Below are 14,408 nucleotides of genomic sequence, written 5' to 3'. Positions count from 1 at the left end.
CTCATTGATAAATATACACCTTCATGGTATATTCTAAAAAGGAAGTAAAACATACATAAGATTTTGGCTGTTTTTAATTAGTAACAGTATTAGCTCTGCCTACTAACAGAAAGGGTTGCTGAATGTTGTCTTAACAATTTTCACTCTATGATTCCATTCTTCAGTTATTTTTTTTTTGTTCTTTTGAGTTATTCCAGCATGATTCAGAAGTCAGGAAAAAAGCATTGACAAGTCAATCCCATCTGGAGCTCTTCCTTCTTGTGTATCTGTTTCCTTCACTGTCAATTGCTTCATACAAGTCCTTTTTATTTTCCTCTGTCGCATGTAAATAAGCAATATAGGCAACACACATTGTTATTGTAAATAGTCCAAATGCCATTACTGGTTTGTTCTGTAAAAGAAAAAAGAAAAAAAACTCAATTAGTGAATGTTATTGATCAAAAAATATTCAACTGCAGAAGCAGTGCTTAGAGAGCAGCGTTTAGTTACCTCATACTTCTGTGTACTGTATTAATACATTAATCACTTCCCGCTGGGCCTACAGTAATAATATTGCGATACCTGGGATTGGTCACTGTGATCACATGGTACAGGGTCAATCACAGCGGAGCTGTAGTAAGTGGCCAATCACAGCTTTCCAAATTGTACACAATGACACATGAATAGATGTCATTCACAGTATACAGTGTACAAATGATTTGTTTATACAGTGATTTTTACTGTATCAAGCAATTAGTGTAAAAAAAAAAAAAAAAACTACTGATTACCTCCCCAGTGCAGTACAGTGTCTCTATGTAAAAAAAAAAAGACAACTTCAAATAACTCCCCGTGTCTCTTGCTAAATACCTTACCAACCTACTTTCCAAAAAGGGGTAATTTGTGGGGTATTTGTACTGTCCTGGCATTCTAGGACCTCAAGAAATTAGTACATCAGAATAGATTCATTTTCACATGTATATACCATAGTCTGTAGAATCTAACTTTCACACAGACTAAATAACATACACTGATATGGGTTATGTTTACCAAAGAAATATAGCAGAATACATTTTGGTGTAAATTTATGAAGAAAGATTATTTATTTGCACAGTTTTATAACAGAAACTTTTTTCAAAATGTACTATATATATATATATATATATATATATATATATATATATATATATATATATATATATACATACATACATACATACATACATACACACACACACACACAGCGGGTAAAATAAGTATTGAACACATCACCATTTTTCTAGGTAAATATATTTCTATAGGTGCTATTGACATTAAATTTTCAACACGTCGGTAACAACCAATGCAATTTATACATAAAAAAAAAACAAAACAATAAGTTCAAATCAAGTTATGTGTAATAAAATGGAATGACACAGGGAAAATGTATTGAACACACTAACTGAAATTTATTTTATACTTTGTACAAAATCCTTTGTTGGTAATGAACGCATTGCCCAGGTGTGATTTCAACTCTTAAAGGTTCTGTGAGCCTTTTCTATGAACTCTGATCTTTAGTACTTTCCATAGATTTTCTAACGGATTCAAGTCAGGTGATTGGCTGGGCCATTTTAGAAGCTTTATTTTATTTCTTTTTTATTTCTTTGAAACCAATTGAGAGTTTCCTTGGCTTTGTGTTTGGGATCATGGTCTTGCTGAAATGTCCACCCTCGTTTCATCTTCATCATCCTGGTAAGATGGCAGCAAATTTTTATTAAAAATGTCTTGGTATATTTTCCTATTCATCCTTCAATAACAAAGTTTGCTAGTACCGTTTGCTGAAAAACAGCCCCACACCATGATGCTCCCACCTCCCAATTTCACTGTTGGTATGGTGTTTTTGGGGTTATGTGCAGTGCCATTTGACCTCCAAACATGGTGTGTATTATGGCATCCAAAGAGTTCAATTTTGGTCCCATCTGACTAGACTATATTCTCCCAGTATTTCACAGGCTTGTCTAAATGTTGTGCAGCAAACTTTAAACAAGCTTTAACATGCTTTTTCTTCAGAAGTGAGTCTTGCGTGGTAAGCGTGCTTACAGGCCATGGCGGTAGAGTGCATTACTTATTGTTTTCTTTAAAACAAGTGTACCTGATAATTCCAGGTCCTTCTGAAGCTCTTCAATATAATTCAGATAATTTTTTTTCACTCTTCTGTCAGAAATCTTGTGAGGAGTGTGATTCTATATTATTATACATAACAATTTTTTAACTTACAGTGGATATAAAAAGTCTACACACCCCTGTTAAAAATGCCAGGCTTCTGTGATGTAAAAAAAATGAGACAAAGATAAATAATTTTATAACTTTTTCTACCTTTAATATGACTTATAAACTTTACAACTCTTGAAAAACTGGATTTTTGTTATACCGTAAAATCCTTTTCTGTGATGTTCATTGACAGACACAGCTTCATATCTTCATTGACCGTTAGGATGTCCCAAAGCAGTGTCATCATGAGGGGTGGACACACAGCAAACTTAACAAAAAAACGTCTCTCAGAAAAAAATAGGCAATCAAGCTATAGTGAATCCAACCAGGAACAACTGGGGCTCACCAACCGGAAAAAAAAAAACATCTTCAAGAGGCTGCAGCCTCCGCAACAGCGGTCTGCAAAACTTTGTGGCCGAAAGCAGCATCTGCAGATGCCAGGACGTCCACCTGGTAAAAACTTGGTGAACGTATGCACAGACGACCAGGCTGCCTTGCACACCTGGACCACCGACGCCTGATGACAGAAAGCCCACGAGAATGCACCTTGACAAGGAAAGGAGGGACGTGACCCATAATGGAATAGGCCTGCACCACCGTCTGCCTGATCCACCTGGAAATAGTTGCAGCAGACGCAGCCTGCCCCTTGCAGGGTCCATCCGTAGGTACAAGGAATCAGATTTACGAATTGTTTCAGTCGCCGCCAGGTACACCCTGATGGCACGAACCACATCCAAGGAGTGTAAGGCAATCTCTTTTGGATGTTTTGGCTTAGGACACAGCGAAGGCAACACAATGTCCTCATTCAAATGGAAGCCCGAGATGACCTTAGGAAGAAATGACTGACAGGGATGAAGAACCACCTTGTCCCTGTGAACCACCAGATAAGGTGACCGACAGGACAACGCAGCCAATTCAGAAACCCTGCGTGACAAAGTAATAACCACCAAGAAGGCCACCTTCTGTGAGAGATAAAGGAATCTCGTGAATATTCTCAAAAGGAACTTTTTGAAGAACAGATAACACCAAATTAAGATACCATGGGGGCAGCGGAGAACTCACAGGAGGGGCCATATTGCGAACTCTTTGCACAAAAGTGTGAACCAAGGAAATTAGAGGCTAACAGGCGTTGGAAAAACATTGCCAACATAGAAATCTGGCCCATAATGGTGCTAAGCGCTTTTCTACACCCTCTCGAAGAAATTCCAGCAGACGTGATATCGAGAAGGCACGGGGAAAGACACCCCGAGCCTCACACCAAGTAATATATGCTTTCCAAACCCAATGATAGATCTTGCGGGAAGTACATTTTCTTGCTCTTAACAGAGTAGGAATCACCGAATCCGACAATCCCCTATCCTTCAGTACCTGGCTTTCAATAGCCAGGCCATTAAAGCCAGCAACTGTAAAGCAGGATGGAAGATTGGACCTTGAGACAACAGATCTTCTCTGAGAGGGAGCCGCCAAGGAGCGATAGCGACCAGCCTTACCAACCCCACGTACCAAGATTGGCGAGGCCAGTCCGGAGCCACCAGGATCGCTAGAATCCCCTCTGTCTCGATCCTGTCTTGGCAGGAGCTGTAACAGAAAGAAGGCATAAATTAAACGATACTGACCCCAGGGGCCACCAGAGCGTCTGCTGCGTCTGCCAAGGGGTCTTGAGATCTTGCTACGAACCTCTGAACCTTCCTGTTGAGACGAGAAGCCAGTAGATCCACATTGGGAGTCCCCCACCGGAGGCACAATTGTTGAAACAACTCCTGATGGAGAGACCATTCGCCTGGACTCAGAGCATGCCGGCTGAGGTAGTCTGCCTGCCAATTGTCCAGCCCTGAAATGTGCACAGCAGAGAGGGCTGGAACATGTTGTTCTGCCCATCTCAGAATACCAGCCACTTGTTTGGCCGCAAGGGCACTCCTTGTTCCCTCTTGATAATTGACATATGCCACGGCCGTGGCGTTGTCCGATTGAATCCTTACCGGAAACCCTTGTAGATGATCCGTCCACTGGGACAAAGTCTGATTGCCTGGATTTCCAGGATGTTGATCGGCAGAGCGGACTCCTCGCGAGTCCAAACCCCCTGGGCCGAAGGTCTGCCCAGGGTATTTCCCCACCCGGACAAACTGGCGTCCGTGGAGATCACCGTCCAGTATAAGGAAAGGAAGGATTTTCCCTGATGAAGCGCCGGATAGCAGAGCCACCACAGCAAGGTTCCCTCTTGTCTCGGGTCAACCTGATCAGATTGTCCAGGGATCCAGGATTCCTGTCCCATTTTGCCAGGATCTCCCTTTGCAGAGGTCTTGTGTGAAACTGAGCCAACGGAACCACCTCGAAAGTGGAAACCATCAACCCCAGCACATGCATGTCCTGAGAGATGACCAGCGGTTGGACAACAGAAGCTGAATCGCATGCTGCAGCTTTTGCAGTTTCTCCTCCGCGAGAAACACTCGAGCCGAGACCAAATCCAGAGTCAGACCCAGATAAATCAACCTGTTGGAAGGAGTCAGAGCTGATTTCTGAAAATTCAACATTCAGCCAAACTCTTGTAAAGTTCGCATAGTGATGTCCAGATCGTTCTGTAAGACGGAACGCGATCCCACTCGCAGAAGAAGGTCATCCAGGTACCCCAGTACCGCAATTCCTCTCTGTCTGAGTAAGGCGAGTACCAGGGCCAACACCTTCATGAATACCCAAGGAGCTGATTTGAGACCAAAGGATAAAACGCCATGAATTGATAATGCTCCTCTCCCACCGCAAAGCAAAGGAAGTGTTGATGTCCGCCATATATTTGAATATAGAGATAGGTGTCCTTGATGTCGATAGAGGCCAAAAAATCCCCCTGCTGAAGGGAAGCCACTACTGTGCGAATGGACTCCAACTTGAATTTTTGGACCTTTACAACGCGGTTCAAAGCCTTGAGGTCCAAAATTGGACGAACCTTGCCCTCAATTCTGGGGACAGTGAAAAGGTTTGAATAAAACCCTTGAAAAAGTTCAATTTCTGGAACTGGCACAATGACCCCCCCTGCAAGAGCAAATCTTGCACCACCCCTATGAGGCCCTGCAACCGATCCAGGGACAGGTGTAGGTTGGAAGGCAAGAAGCTTGCCGGAGGCAAGGACCAAAATTCGATCTTATAACCGGATCGGATCAATCCGTGAACCTTGAATGAGGGAGGTCCAAAGATCCAGGAAAGAAGCGAAGACGTGTAGACGTCCCCCCACCCCTTGAATGGGCGAGGGCGTCCCTTCAGGCAGAAGAGGACTTGTCTGCAGAGCCAGAGGGACCCGCTTTTGACTTACCAACCCAGGGTCTCTTGGAACCCCCAAGAATGCTCGGGAGGGTTTTGAACCCTTGTCCTGGGTGATGAAAGAGCTGCTTGTGGGCTGAAAACACCAAACCACGTTTGCGCCGAGGCTCTCTGCCCTTTGTGCTCTGCGGAAGCAGTGTGCTCTTACCACCAGTGAGACCTTAAATGATCTCTTCCATTGAAGCTCCAAACAGACACTCACCCACAAATGGGAGATCAGTCAGCACCCTCTTGGAAGCTTGGTCCACAGACCAACATTTTAGCCAAATGTCATGGTCTTACCTTCTTGCTGTTCTCCTTCGTTTGACATGTGCTGGCGGCCATCTTGGTTTCTGGGTTTCTTGTAGCCTCCCACCCTGCGGCTCCTCCTTCCCACTGGGAGGAGCTGGATGCCTAGCTCATATATATAGGTGGTCTGTGGCTTCAGTTCCTTGCTTGGTCCTCCTGTGTTCACATGCTTCTAAGACTGCTGCTGCTTCTGGTCCCTGATCCTGGCTTCGTCTGACTACCCTGCTGGTTCCTGATCCTGGCTTCGTCTGACTACCCTGCTGGTTCCTGATCCTGGCTTCGTCTGACTACCCTGCTGGTTCCTGATCCTGGCTTCGTCTGACTACCCTGCTGGTTCCTGATCCCGGCTTCATCTGACTACCCTCCTGGTTCCTGACCTCTGGCTTCGCAAGGACTCTGCCTCGGTTTCGCCATCCGTTTGGACTTTTGCTTTACAGCTTGATTTTCAATAAAGCCTTCTTATTTTCACTTATCTGTTGTTGTACGTCTGGTTCATGGTTCCGTGACATTAGGACCAAGCCATGAATTCTGACTGTACAGGGCCATCCTTGCTACCCACGCTGGTTGCCAGACTTGATCAGCAGGATCACCTGTTGGGTCGGTTCGCCGTGGTGTTGCAAACCCTGCTTGAACGCACGGCTCATTTCGCTCCCGTTGCCGATGGGTCGGTTGTCGCTCCTGGGCCCGCTCCTACTGCCGCTCCGGTTGTTGCGCCAGAGTCTACCCCGACACCTGTTGTTGCGCCTGCGGTGTTTCGGGGTATGACCGGTTCTGCCCCCCTTCCACAGCGCTTTGGGGGAGAGCCAACTCAGTGCCGAGGTTTCCTTAACCAGGTGGGCATTTATTTCGAGTTGCTGCCACATGCCTTTCCTACTGAGAGATCAAAGGTGGGCTTCTTAATTTCGCTGCTCTCGGACAAGGCCTTGGCCTGGGCCAGCCCTTTATGGGAGAACAACAATCCGGTGGTTGCCGAGTTTTCCGGTTTTGTTGCTTCTCTTCGGAGGGTATTCGATATGCCGGCTCGTGCTGCCTCTGCTGCGAAGCTCCTTATGTCCATCAGACAGGGTTCACGATCCGTAGCTGAATACGCCATTGAGTTTCGTACCCTGGCAGCAGAGGTGGGCTGGAATAATGAGGCTCTGGTCGCTGCTTTCTCTCATAGTCTCTCGGATGCCTTGAAGGATGAGGTTGCAGCTAAGGACCTACCAGTGGAGCTCGAGTCTCTTATTTCTTTCTTGATTTTGATTGACACCAGACTCAGGGAGAGACCTTCCTTTAAGGAGAGTCTGCGGAGGCCTCCTAACAGATTGGCGCCTACCTTTGCTGTCCCACCCGTGCCTCCCTCTCCTCCCACGCCTCCTGGGGATGACTTGGCTGGGGGTGAACCCATGCAGCTGGGCTTTGCTCGCCTGTCCGAGGGGGAGAGGGTACTCCGAAGACGCGAGGGTCGATGCATGTACTGTGGTCTCGGTGGGCATTTTCGGTTGGCATGTCCGAACCGTCCGGGAAACGCTCGCACCTGAGATCCTGTCGGGGGCAGATCTTGGGTGGAGTCTCCTCATCCCCGGTTTCCCGTGTTGACAAACCACTGATCACTGTTGTCCTCTCCTGGGTCGGGGGCTCAGTGACGACCCAGGCGTTGGTGGACTCTGGTGCTGGTGGTTTGTTCATTGATAGTGTGTTCGCTGCCGCCAATTCCATTCCTCTGCAGGCCCGAGGTTCTCCACTGGCTCTTGAGGCGATAGACGGCAGACCCCTTCTGCCGCCACACGTGACTCATGAGACCCTTCCAGTGGGGATAGCCATTGGTGCCGTTCACAGAGAGTCGGTCTGCTTCCAGGTTATTTCGTCTCCACACTACTCGGTGGTCTTGGGGTACCCCTGGCTCCAGAAGCATAATCCGACTTTCGATTGGAGATCGGCCGAGATCCTCTCGTGGTCACCGCAGTGTGGGGCTAGTTGCATCCATGGGCCTGTCAAGTTGCTGTGTACTTCCTCGGACTCTCTGTTGCCTCCTGAATACGAGGAGTACCGGGATGTATTCGATAAGGTGCGCGCGGTTGCCCTACCTCCGCACCGCCCATACGATTGTGCCATCGAGTTACAACCTGGTGCCGTTCCTCCTCATGGCAAGGTCTATCCACTGTCGGTATCGGAGAATGAGGCCATGGAGGAGTACGTGAAGGATGCGCTTTCACGCGGACACATTCGCAAATCCTCGTCCCCGGCAGGGGCTGGATTTTTCTTTGTGAAAAAGAAGGGCGGTGAGTTGAGGCCTTGCATCGATTACAGGGGTCTCAATCGCATCACGATCAAGAACGCTTACCCGATACCCTTGATTTCCAAGCTGTTCGATCGCCTTAAAGGGGCCACGGTCTTTACCAAACTCGACCTGAGGGCGGCATATAACCTCGTAAGGATCAAGGCGGGCGATGAGTGGAAGACCGCGTTTAACACCAGGACCGGTCATTATGAATCCTTGGTTATGCCCTTTGGGTTGTGCAATGCGCCCGCAGTCTTTCAGGAATTCATTAACGATGTTTTCCGTGACCTGTTGCAGCAGTGTGTGGTGGTCTATTTGGATGACATCTTGGTATATTCTGAATCCATGGAGACCCACATTCTGGATGTCAGACGAGTGTTGCAACGGTTACGAGAGAACAAGCTGTTCGGTAAGCTTGAGAAATGCGAATTTCACCGATCCCAGGTAACCTTCTTAGGTTACATCATTTCCGCTGAGGGGTTCTCCATGGATCCTGAGAAGGTTTCGGCTGTCTTACAGTGGCCCCAGCCCAGTGGTCTTCGCTCCCTGCAGCGCTTTCTGGGCTTCGCCAATTATTATCGGAAGTTCATCAGGGACTTTTCCATGCTAGCCAAGCCTCTCACGGATCTGACCAGGAGGGGCAGTAATTCCCAGGTCTGGCCGCTCGAGGCCATCCGAGCTTTTGAGGCTCTAAAGTCCGCCTTTGTGTCGGCTCCGATTCTGTCGCATCCCAACCCTGGGTTGCCCTTTGTCCTCGAGGTGGACGCGTCTGAGACGGGAGTAGGCGCCCTTCTGTCTCAGCGTAGAACACCAGAGGGTCCTCTGCTTCCTTGTGGGTTTTACTCCCGGAAACTGTCTTCCGCGGAATGCAACTATCAGATTGGTGACAGGGAGTTATTGGCCATCGTACAGGCCCTTAAAGAATGGAGGCACTTGCTCGAGGGTTCGGTGGTTCCGGTCCTCATCCGGACGGACCACAAGAATCTGACCTACCTTTCTGAGGCCAAGAGATTGACACCACGTCAGGCCAGATGGGCTCTGTTCTTGTCACGTTTTAATTACGTGGTCTCCTACCTACCCGGTTCCAAGAACATCAGGGCGGATGCCTTATCACGGCAGTACTCCGACCTGTTCAGGGAGGAGTCGATTCCGACTTCGGTCATACCTCCGAATCAGATCCTGGCCGCCATTCGCACCAGCCTGACCTCTCCCCTGGGTGAGCAGATTTTGGCGGCTCAATCTGGTGCTCCCTCTGGGAGACCCAACGGCAGATGTTTTGTGCCTGAGGAGTTGCGCACTCGGTTGTTGCGAACCTACCATAACTCCAAGACCGCGGGGCATCCTGGAAAGAATCAGCTGTCCTGGGCTGTTTCACGTCTGTTCTGGTGGCCTTCCCTACGTTCCGACATCGCCGCATATGTAGCGCCATGCTCCGTTTGTGCCCAGAGTAAGTCCCCTCGGCACCTTCCGTTGGGCCTTCTGCAACCCATAGCCACCGGGGAGCGCCCATGGTCACACCTGGGGATGGATTTCATTGTGGACCTCCCTGCATCCCGAGGCCTTACGGTCATTCTCATGATTGTGGATCGATTTTCCAAAATGTGCCACTGTGTTCCTCTCAAGAAGTTACCCTCTGCACAGGAGTTGGCCACGATTTTTGCCAGGGAGGTCTTCCGGTTGCACGGTTTGCCCAAGGAGATTGTGTCGGATCGGGGGAGTCAGTTTGTGTCCAGGTTCTGGCGCGCCTTTTGCTCCCAGTTGGGGATTCATCTCTCCTTCTCCTCGGCCTACCACCCTCAGTCCAATGGGGCCGCAGAACGATCCAATCAGGCCTTGGAGCAATTCCTTCGTTGCTATGTCTCCGATCACCAAGACAATTGGGTTGACCTCCTGCCTTGGGCTGAGTTTGCCAGGAACACGGCGGTGAACTCTTCCTCTGGGACGTCTCCCTTCATGGCCAATTATGGGTTCCAACCTGCCGTGTTACCGGAGGTATTCTCTCCCCAGGATATTCCGGCTGTGGAGGATCACCTTTCCGTCCTACGTGCTTCTTGGGTACAGATCCAGAAGTCCCTTGAGGTCTCTGCGCAGCGCCAGAGACTCCAGGCTGATCGCAGACGAGCGCCTGCTCCTTCCTACCAGGCCGGAGACCGTGTATGGTTGTTCACCAGCAACCTCAACCTTCGAGTGCCCACTCCCAAGCTGGCGCCTCGCTTTGTTGGTCCCTTCCGAGTGCTTCGCAGGGTAAACCCGGTAGCCTATGCCCTTGCGCTTCCTCCTGGCATGCGGATCTCCAACGTGTTTCATGTCTCCCTGTTGAAGCCACTGGTGTGTAATCGTTTCACTTCCTCGGTTCCTCGGCCTCGTCCGGTCCAAGTGGGCAATCGTGAGGAGTATGAGGTGAGCAATATCCTGGACTCACGCCTGGTCCGCGGTCGGGTGCAGTTTTTGGTTCATTGGCGTGGTTATGGTCCAGAGGAGCGTTCCTGGGTTCCCTCCGCAGATGTCCATGCTCCTGCCTTGCTCCGAGCCTTCCACGCACGCTTCCCTCAGAAACCGTTCTTTACTCCGCGGAGGAGGGGCCCTTGAGGGGGAGGTACTGTCATGGTCTTACCTTCTTGCTGTTCTCCTTCGTTTGACATGTGCTGGCGGCCATCTTGGTTTCTGGGTTTCTTGTAGCCTCCCACCCTGCGGCTCCTCCTTCCCACTGGGAGGAGCTGGATGCCTAGCTCATATATATAGGAGGTCTGTGGCTTCAGTTCCTTGCTTGGTCCTCCTGTGTTCACATGCTTCTAAGACTGCTGCTGCTTCTGGTCCCTGATCCTGGCTTCGTCTGACTACCCTGCTGGTTCCTGATCCTGGCTTCGTCTGACTACCCTGCTGGTTCCTGATCCTGGCTTCGTCTGACTACCCTGCTGGTTCCTGATCCCGGCTTCGTCTGACTACCCTCCTGGTTCCTGACCTCTGGCTTCGCAAGGACTCTGCCTCGGTTTCGCCATCCGTTTGGACTTTTGCTTTACAGCTTGATTTTCAATAAAGCCTTCTTATTTTCACTTATCTGTTGTTGTACGTCTGGTTCATGGTTCCGTGACACCAAAACAGACGACGGAGGGTCACTGCAGTCACAGACGCCCTTGCAGGCCAATGTGGCCGCATCCAGGGAGGCATCACAGATAATAAAAAACAGGAACAAGGAGAGTTGCATAGAATGGCTCAAACAAGGGTAAATGGTGGATAAAAAATAGTACTTTATTGAAACAGGATAAAACAGGTAATGCAAATAGAACATGCAATTTCAAAAGGTAATAATTCAAGGACACTGGATAAAACCAAAAACAGTAGATCCTGCCTCTGAGATGGCATTAGTGACACCTTACCGAGGCTACACAGATATACTGCAAATCCTGTATGAACTGGTCCATCCGCCAGCTCTGGAGGGTGTTGACCCCTTCCAAATCCTGGCGCAGGATTCTAGCCCAGCCTCAGAGTGGGTCCGGTGATGACACATGCTCTGAGGGCTCCACTGAACCGCCTGGGATCACAAGATTTAAAAAAAAAAAAAAACACCACTTTAAATATGGCACTACAGGTCCCAGCTAAGGCTACAGAAGGAAGGAGGGGGTTGCATACACCCCCGGAGACTCACCACACTGGCCAGAGACTCAGCCAGCAGCGTCAGTCAGCCTGTTCCATGCCCTTCTAAGTGAAATTAGAACAGCCGTATCACCACTAGAGGTCCCCGCCGCACACCGCTCCATATGACTACAGGAAAATGGCCACCCATAGACTCCTTTGGAAGTCTCCAGAACATGGTCGACAAATGCAATAGAACGAGGCTATAATAAAATGGCGGTGCCACGTGGCACACTAGCCCTCCCAGTCACAGCTTCCCGTACACATTCCTCACCACCAGCACTGCCTCCGGTTGGGGGGGGGGGGGATAAGCACGGAGGCCCTTTTTTGAAATGGGCACCAGATGGGTGAGAAAGACACAGGAGGGACCGACCACCTCAGAATGGGCCTGCTTTCACCCAAAGTTTCCCAGAGGAGAAAAAAGGGGGGAGAGTAAAAATAATAAACTGAAATAATGTGGTTGCATAAGTGTGCACAGGCTCTTATAACTGGTGATGTAGCAGTGTTCTGCAGTGGTCAGATTTAAGAATTTACAATCAAACTCATGTTAAATAGGAGTCAGCACAACCCTGTCATTTAAAGTGCCTCTGATTAACCCCAAATAAAGTTCAGCTGTTCTAGTAGGTCTTTCCTGACATTTCCTTAGTCGCATCCTACAGCAAAAGCCATGGTCCGCAGACAGCTTCCCAAGCATCAGAGGCATCTCATTGTTTAAAGGTATCAGTCAGGAGAAGGGTACAAAAGAATTTGCAAGGCATTAGATATACCATGGAACACCCGAAGAAAGGTTTCCACCTTTGTAAAAATTCTGATTGTTTAGCCATGACAAAGGAATTACATATAAAATTATACTTATATACTCTGTGCTTACTGGTTTGATGAAAAGCTCAGGGTTGACAGCTCGGAACAGACTGGTCGTCTTTACTCCTCTAAATCCAGGGGTCCGATAATCCTTCTCTTTAGGTGCATCATTTTTAATGCCTGAAGGCTCCGAGGGAGAGGAAGACATTTTATTGGCTAAGCTGTGATCTAGTAATACAAACAAACATGAAATCTGTGAGCAAGCAAAGTCTAGCAAATGAAATGTTCAGCTACATGTGAGCTTTTCAATGTCTTAGCAACTCAATAGTAACCCCTTGCTGCAACCCACAAACTTCACATTGTTACAGGCAAGATTACTTTCCACAAAGGAATAACATGGTGCTTTTAGACTGCAAGCTCTAAGGAGCAGGGCCCTCTGATTTCTGCTGTATTTAATTGTCTTGTAACTGTACTGCCTGCCCTTACATTGTAAAGCGCCGGCCCATATATTGGCGCTATATAAATCCTGTATAATAATAATAGGCATTTAAAACGTTCAATGGTGACGATTCTTTAAAGCTGAACTCTGCTTTATAGGGATTAAATGCTTGTTTTTGCAGGGTACCATTACAAAAAAAAAAAAAAAACGTTTTGCTTACCCTATTCCTTGGCTCCTCCTCTCCATGGGATCTCCTGCCATCACGTACAAAGCAGGACCAGCAGATCAGATTAGGAAACAATCTAATTTCCTGTTCTGGTGACAATCTGAGAGGCTCTAACTCTTCCCAACTAATGTTTTGCCTGAATTACACTTTAATGTACCTGAGTTCATTAAATCAGACTTTAAGTGCAATTATTTGCATTTTTAACAAGCATTATTGTATTTTTTTTTTTTTTCAAGCATTATAAAAGGCATAAAAAAGCATGTCAGTAGGCCTGAAAGTAAAACTAAACTGTCACAGCACATGAGACATTTTGTGCCTTCAGAAGCTTTTGGATATATTGTGCCAGGCTGACTTACCTAGCTAAGGGAATCCCTGCAGCTCTGCAATTAATCCCTGTGCTCAAGTCCATCGCTGGCACCTAAATCTTTACATGGTCTTCTTAGGGTTTGGAGTCTTTGTTCATGTTGATGGACTGGGATGATTTCACATACATGAGTTACTTTATCGCGAACATCCCAACATGCATAGAGGAGTTACTTTATCCTAAAACAGAATCGAGCCGAGATTGTACACTGAGCTATACATGCTCAGTGTATCATTATAAAAAAAAGTGTTGATTGGCAGCTCGAAGCATGTATGAGAAGAAATTAAGGCTGGCCATACATGTTCAATTTTTTTGTATAATTTTCTGTTAGATTTACCAAAAACCACATAATATATGAGGTCAAAACTAAACACCACTTTCAATTGTATCCAATTAGGCAGGCCTTTGTACTACAAGGTAAATCTAAAGAAAATTGTACAGAAAGTTGTAAGAAAATTGTATAATATATGGCCAGCCAAACACAGTCTCTTTTTTTCTTTGAAAAAAAAAAAAGAGAGACCTGCATTTCAGCACTTTTTATCAAACAGACTTTAGGGCCCGCTCTCACTACAGCAGTGACTAGTTTTTTTCTGCATGCTATATAATATTGCACCTCAATGGATGGCTCTGCATGTCACTGTACAGCAAGTGTAACACAACACACTGCTGTGCAATCACATGAATGGGTTTATTTACTAAAACTGGAGAGTGCAAAATCTGGTGCAGCTCTGCATAGAAACCAATCAGCTTTCGAGTTTTTATTTGTCAAAGCTTAATTGAACAAGCTAACGTTAGAAGCTGATTGATTTCTATGCAGAGCTTCACCAGATTTTGCACTCTCCAATTTTAGTAAATCAAT

At 47.4% G+C, this 14,408-nt stretch overlaps 1 protein-coding gene across 1 annotated transcript; it reads right to left on the bottom strand.

Annotated features, from left to right (window-relative positions):
• Positions 1-206: 206 nt before the first annotated feature.
• Positions 207-12,780, bottom strand: SMIM8 (small integral membrane protein 8). Its single transcript, XM_082251401.1, has 2 exons — positions 12,591-12,780; positions 207-391 (listed from the first exon to the last, which is right to left on the bottom strand). Exons 1-2 carry the CDS (start codon positions 12,726-12,728, stop codon positions 233-235), a joined length of 297 nt encoding a protein of 98 aa, XP_082107527.1. The 5' UTR covers positions 12,729-12,780; the 3' UTR covers positions 207-232.
• Positions 12,781-14,408: the final 1,628 nt, after the last annotated feature.

Source organism: Pelophylax lessonae (genome assembly GCF_965119305.1).
Source record: "Pelophylax lessonae genome assembly, chromosome: 3".
Taxonomy (NCBI): domain Eukaryota; kingdom Metazoa; phylum Chordata; class Amphibia; order Anura; family Ranidae; genus Pelophylax; species Pelophylax lessonae.
Note: the sequence above shows the minus strand (reverse complement) of the source record. Positions and strands in the feature narration are given on the sequence as shown.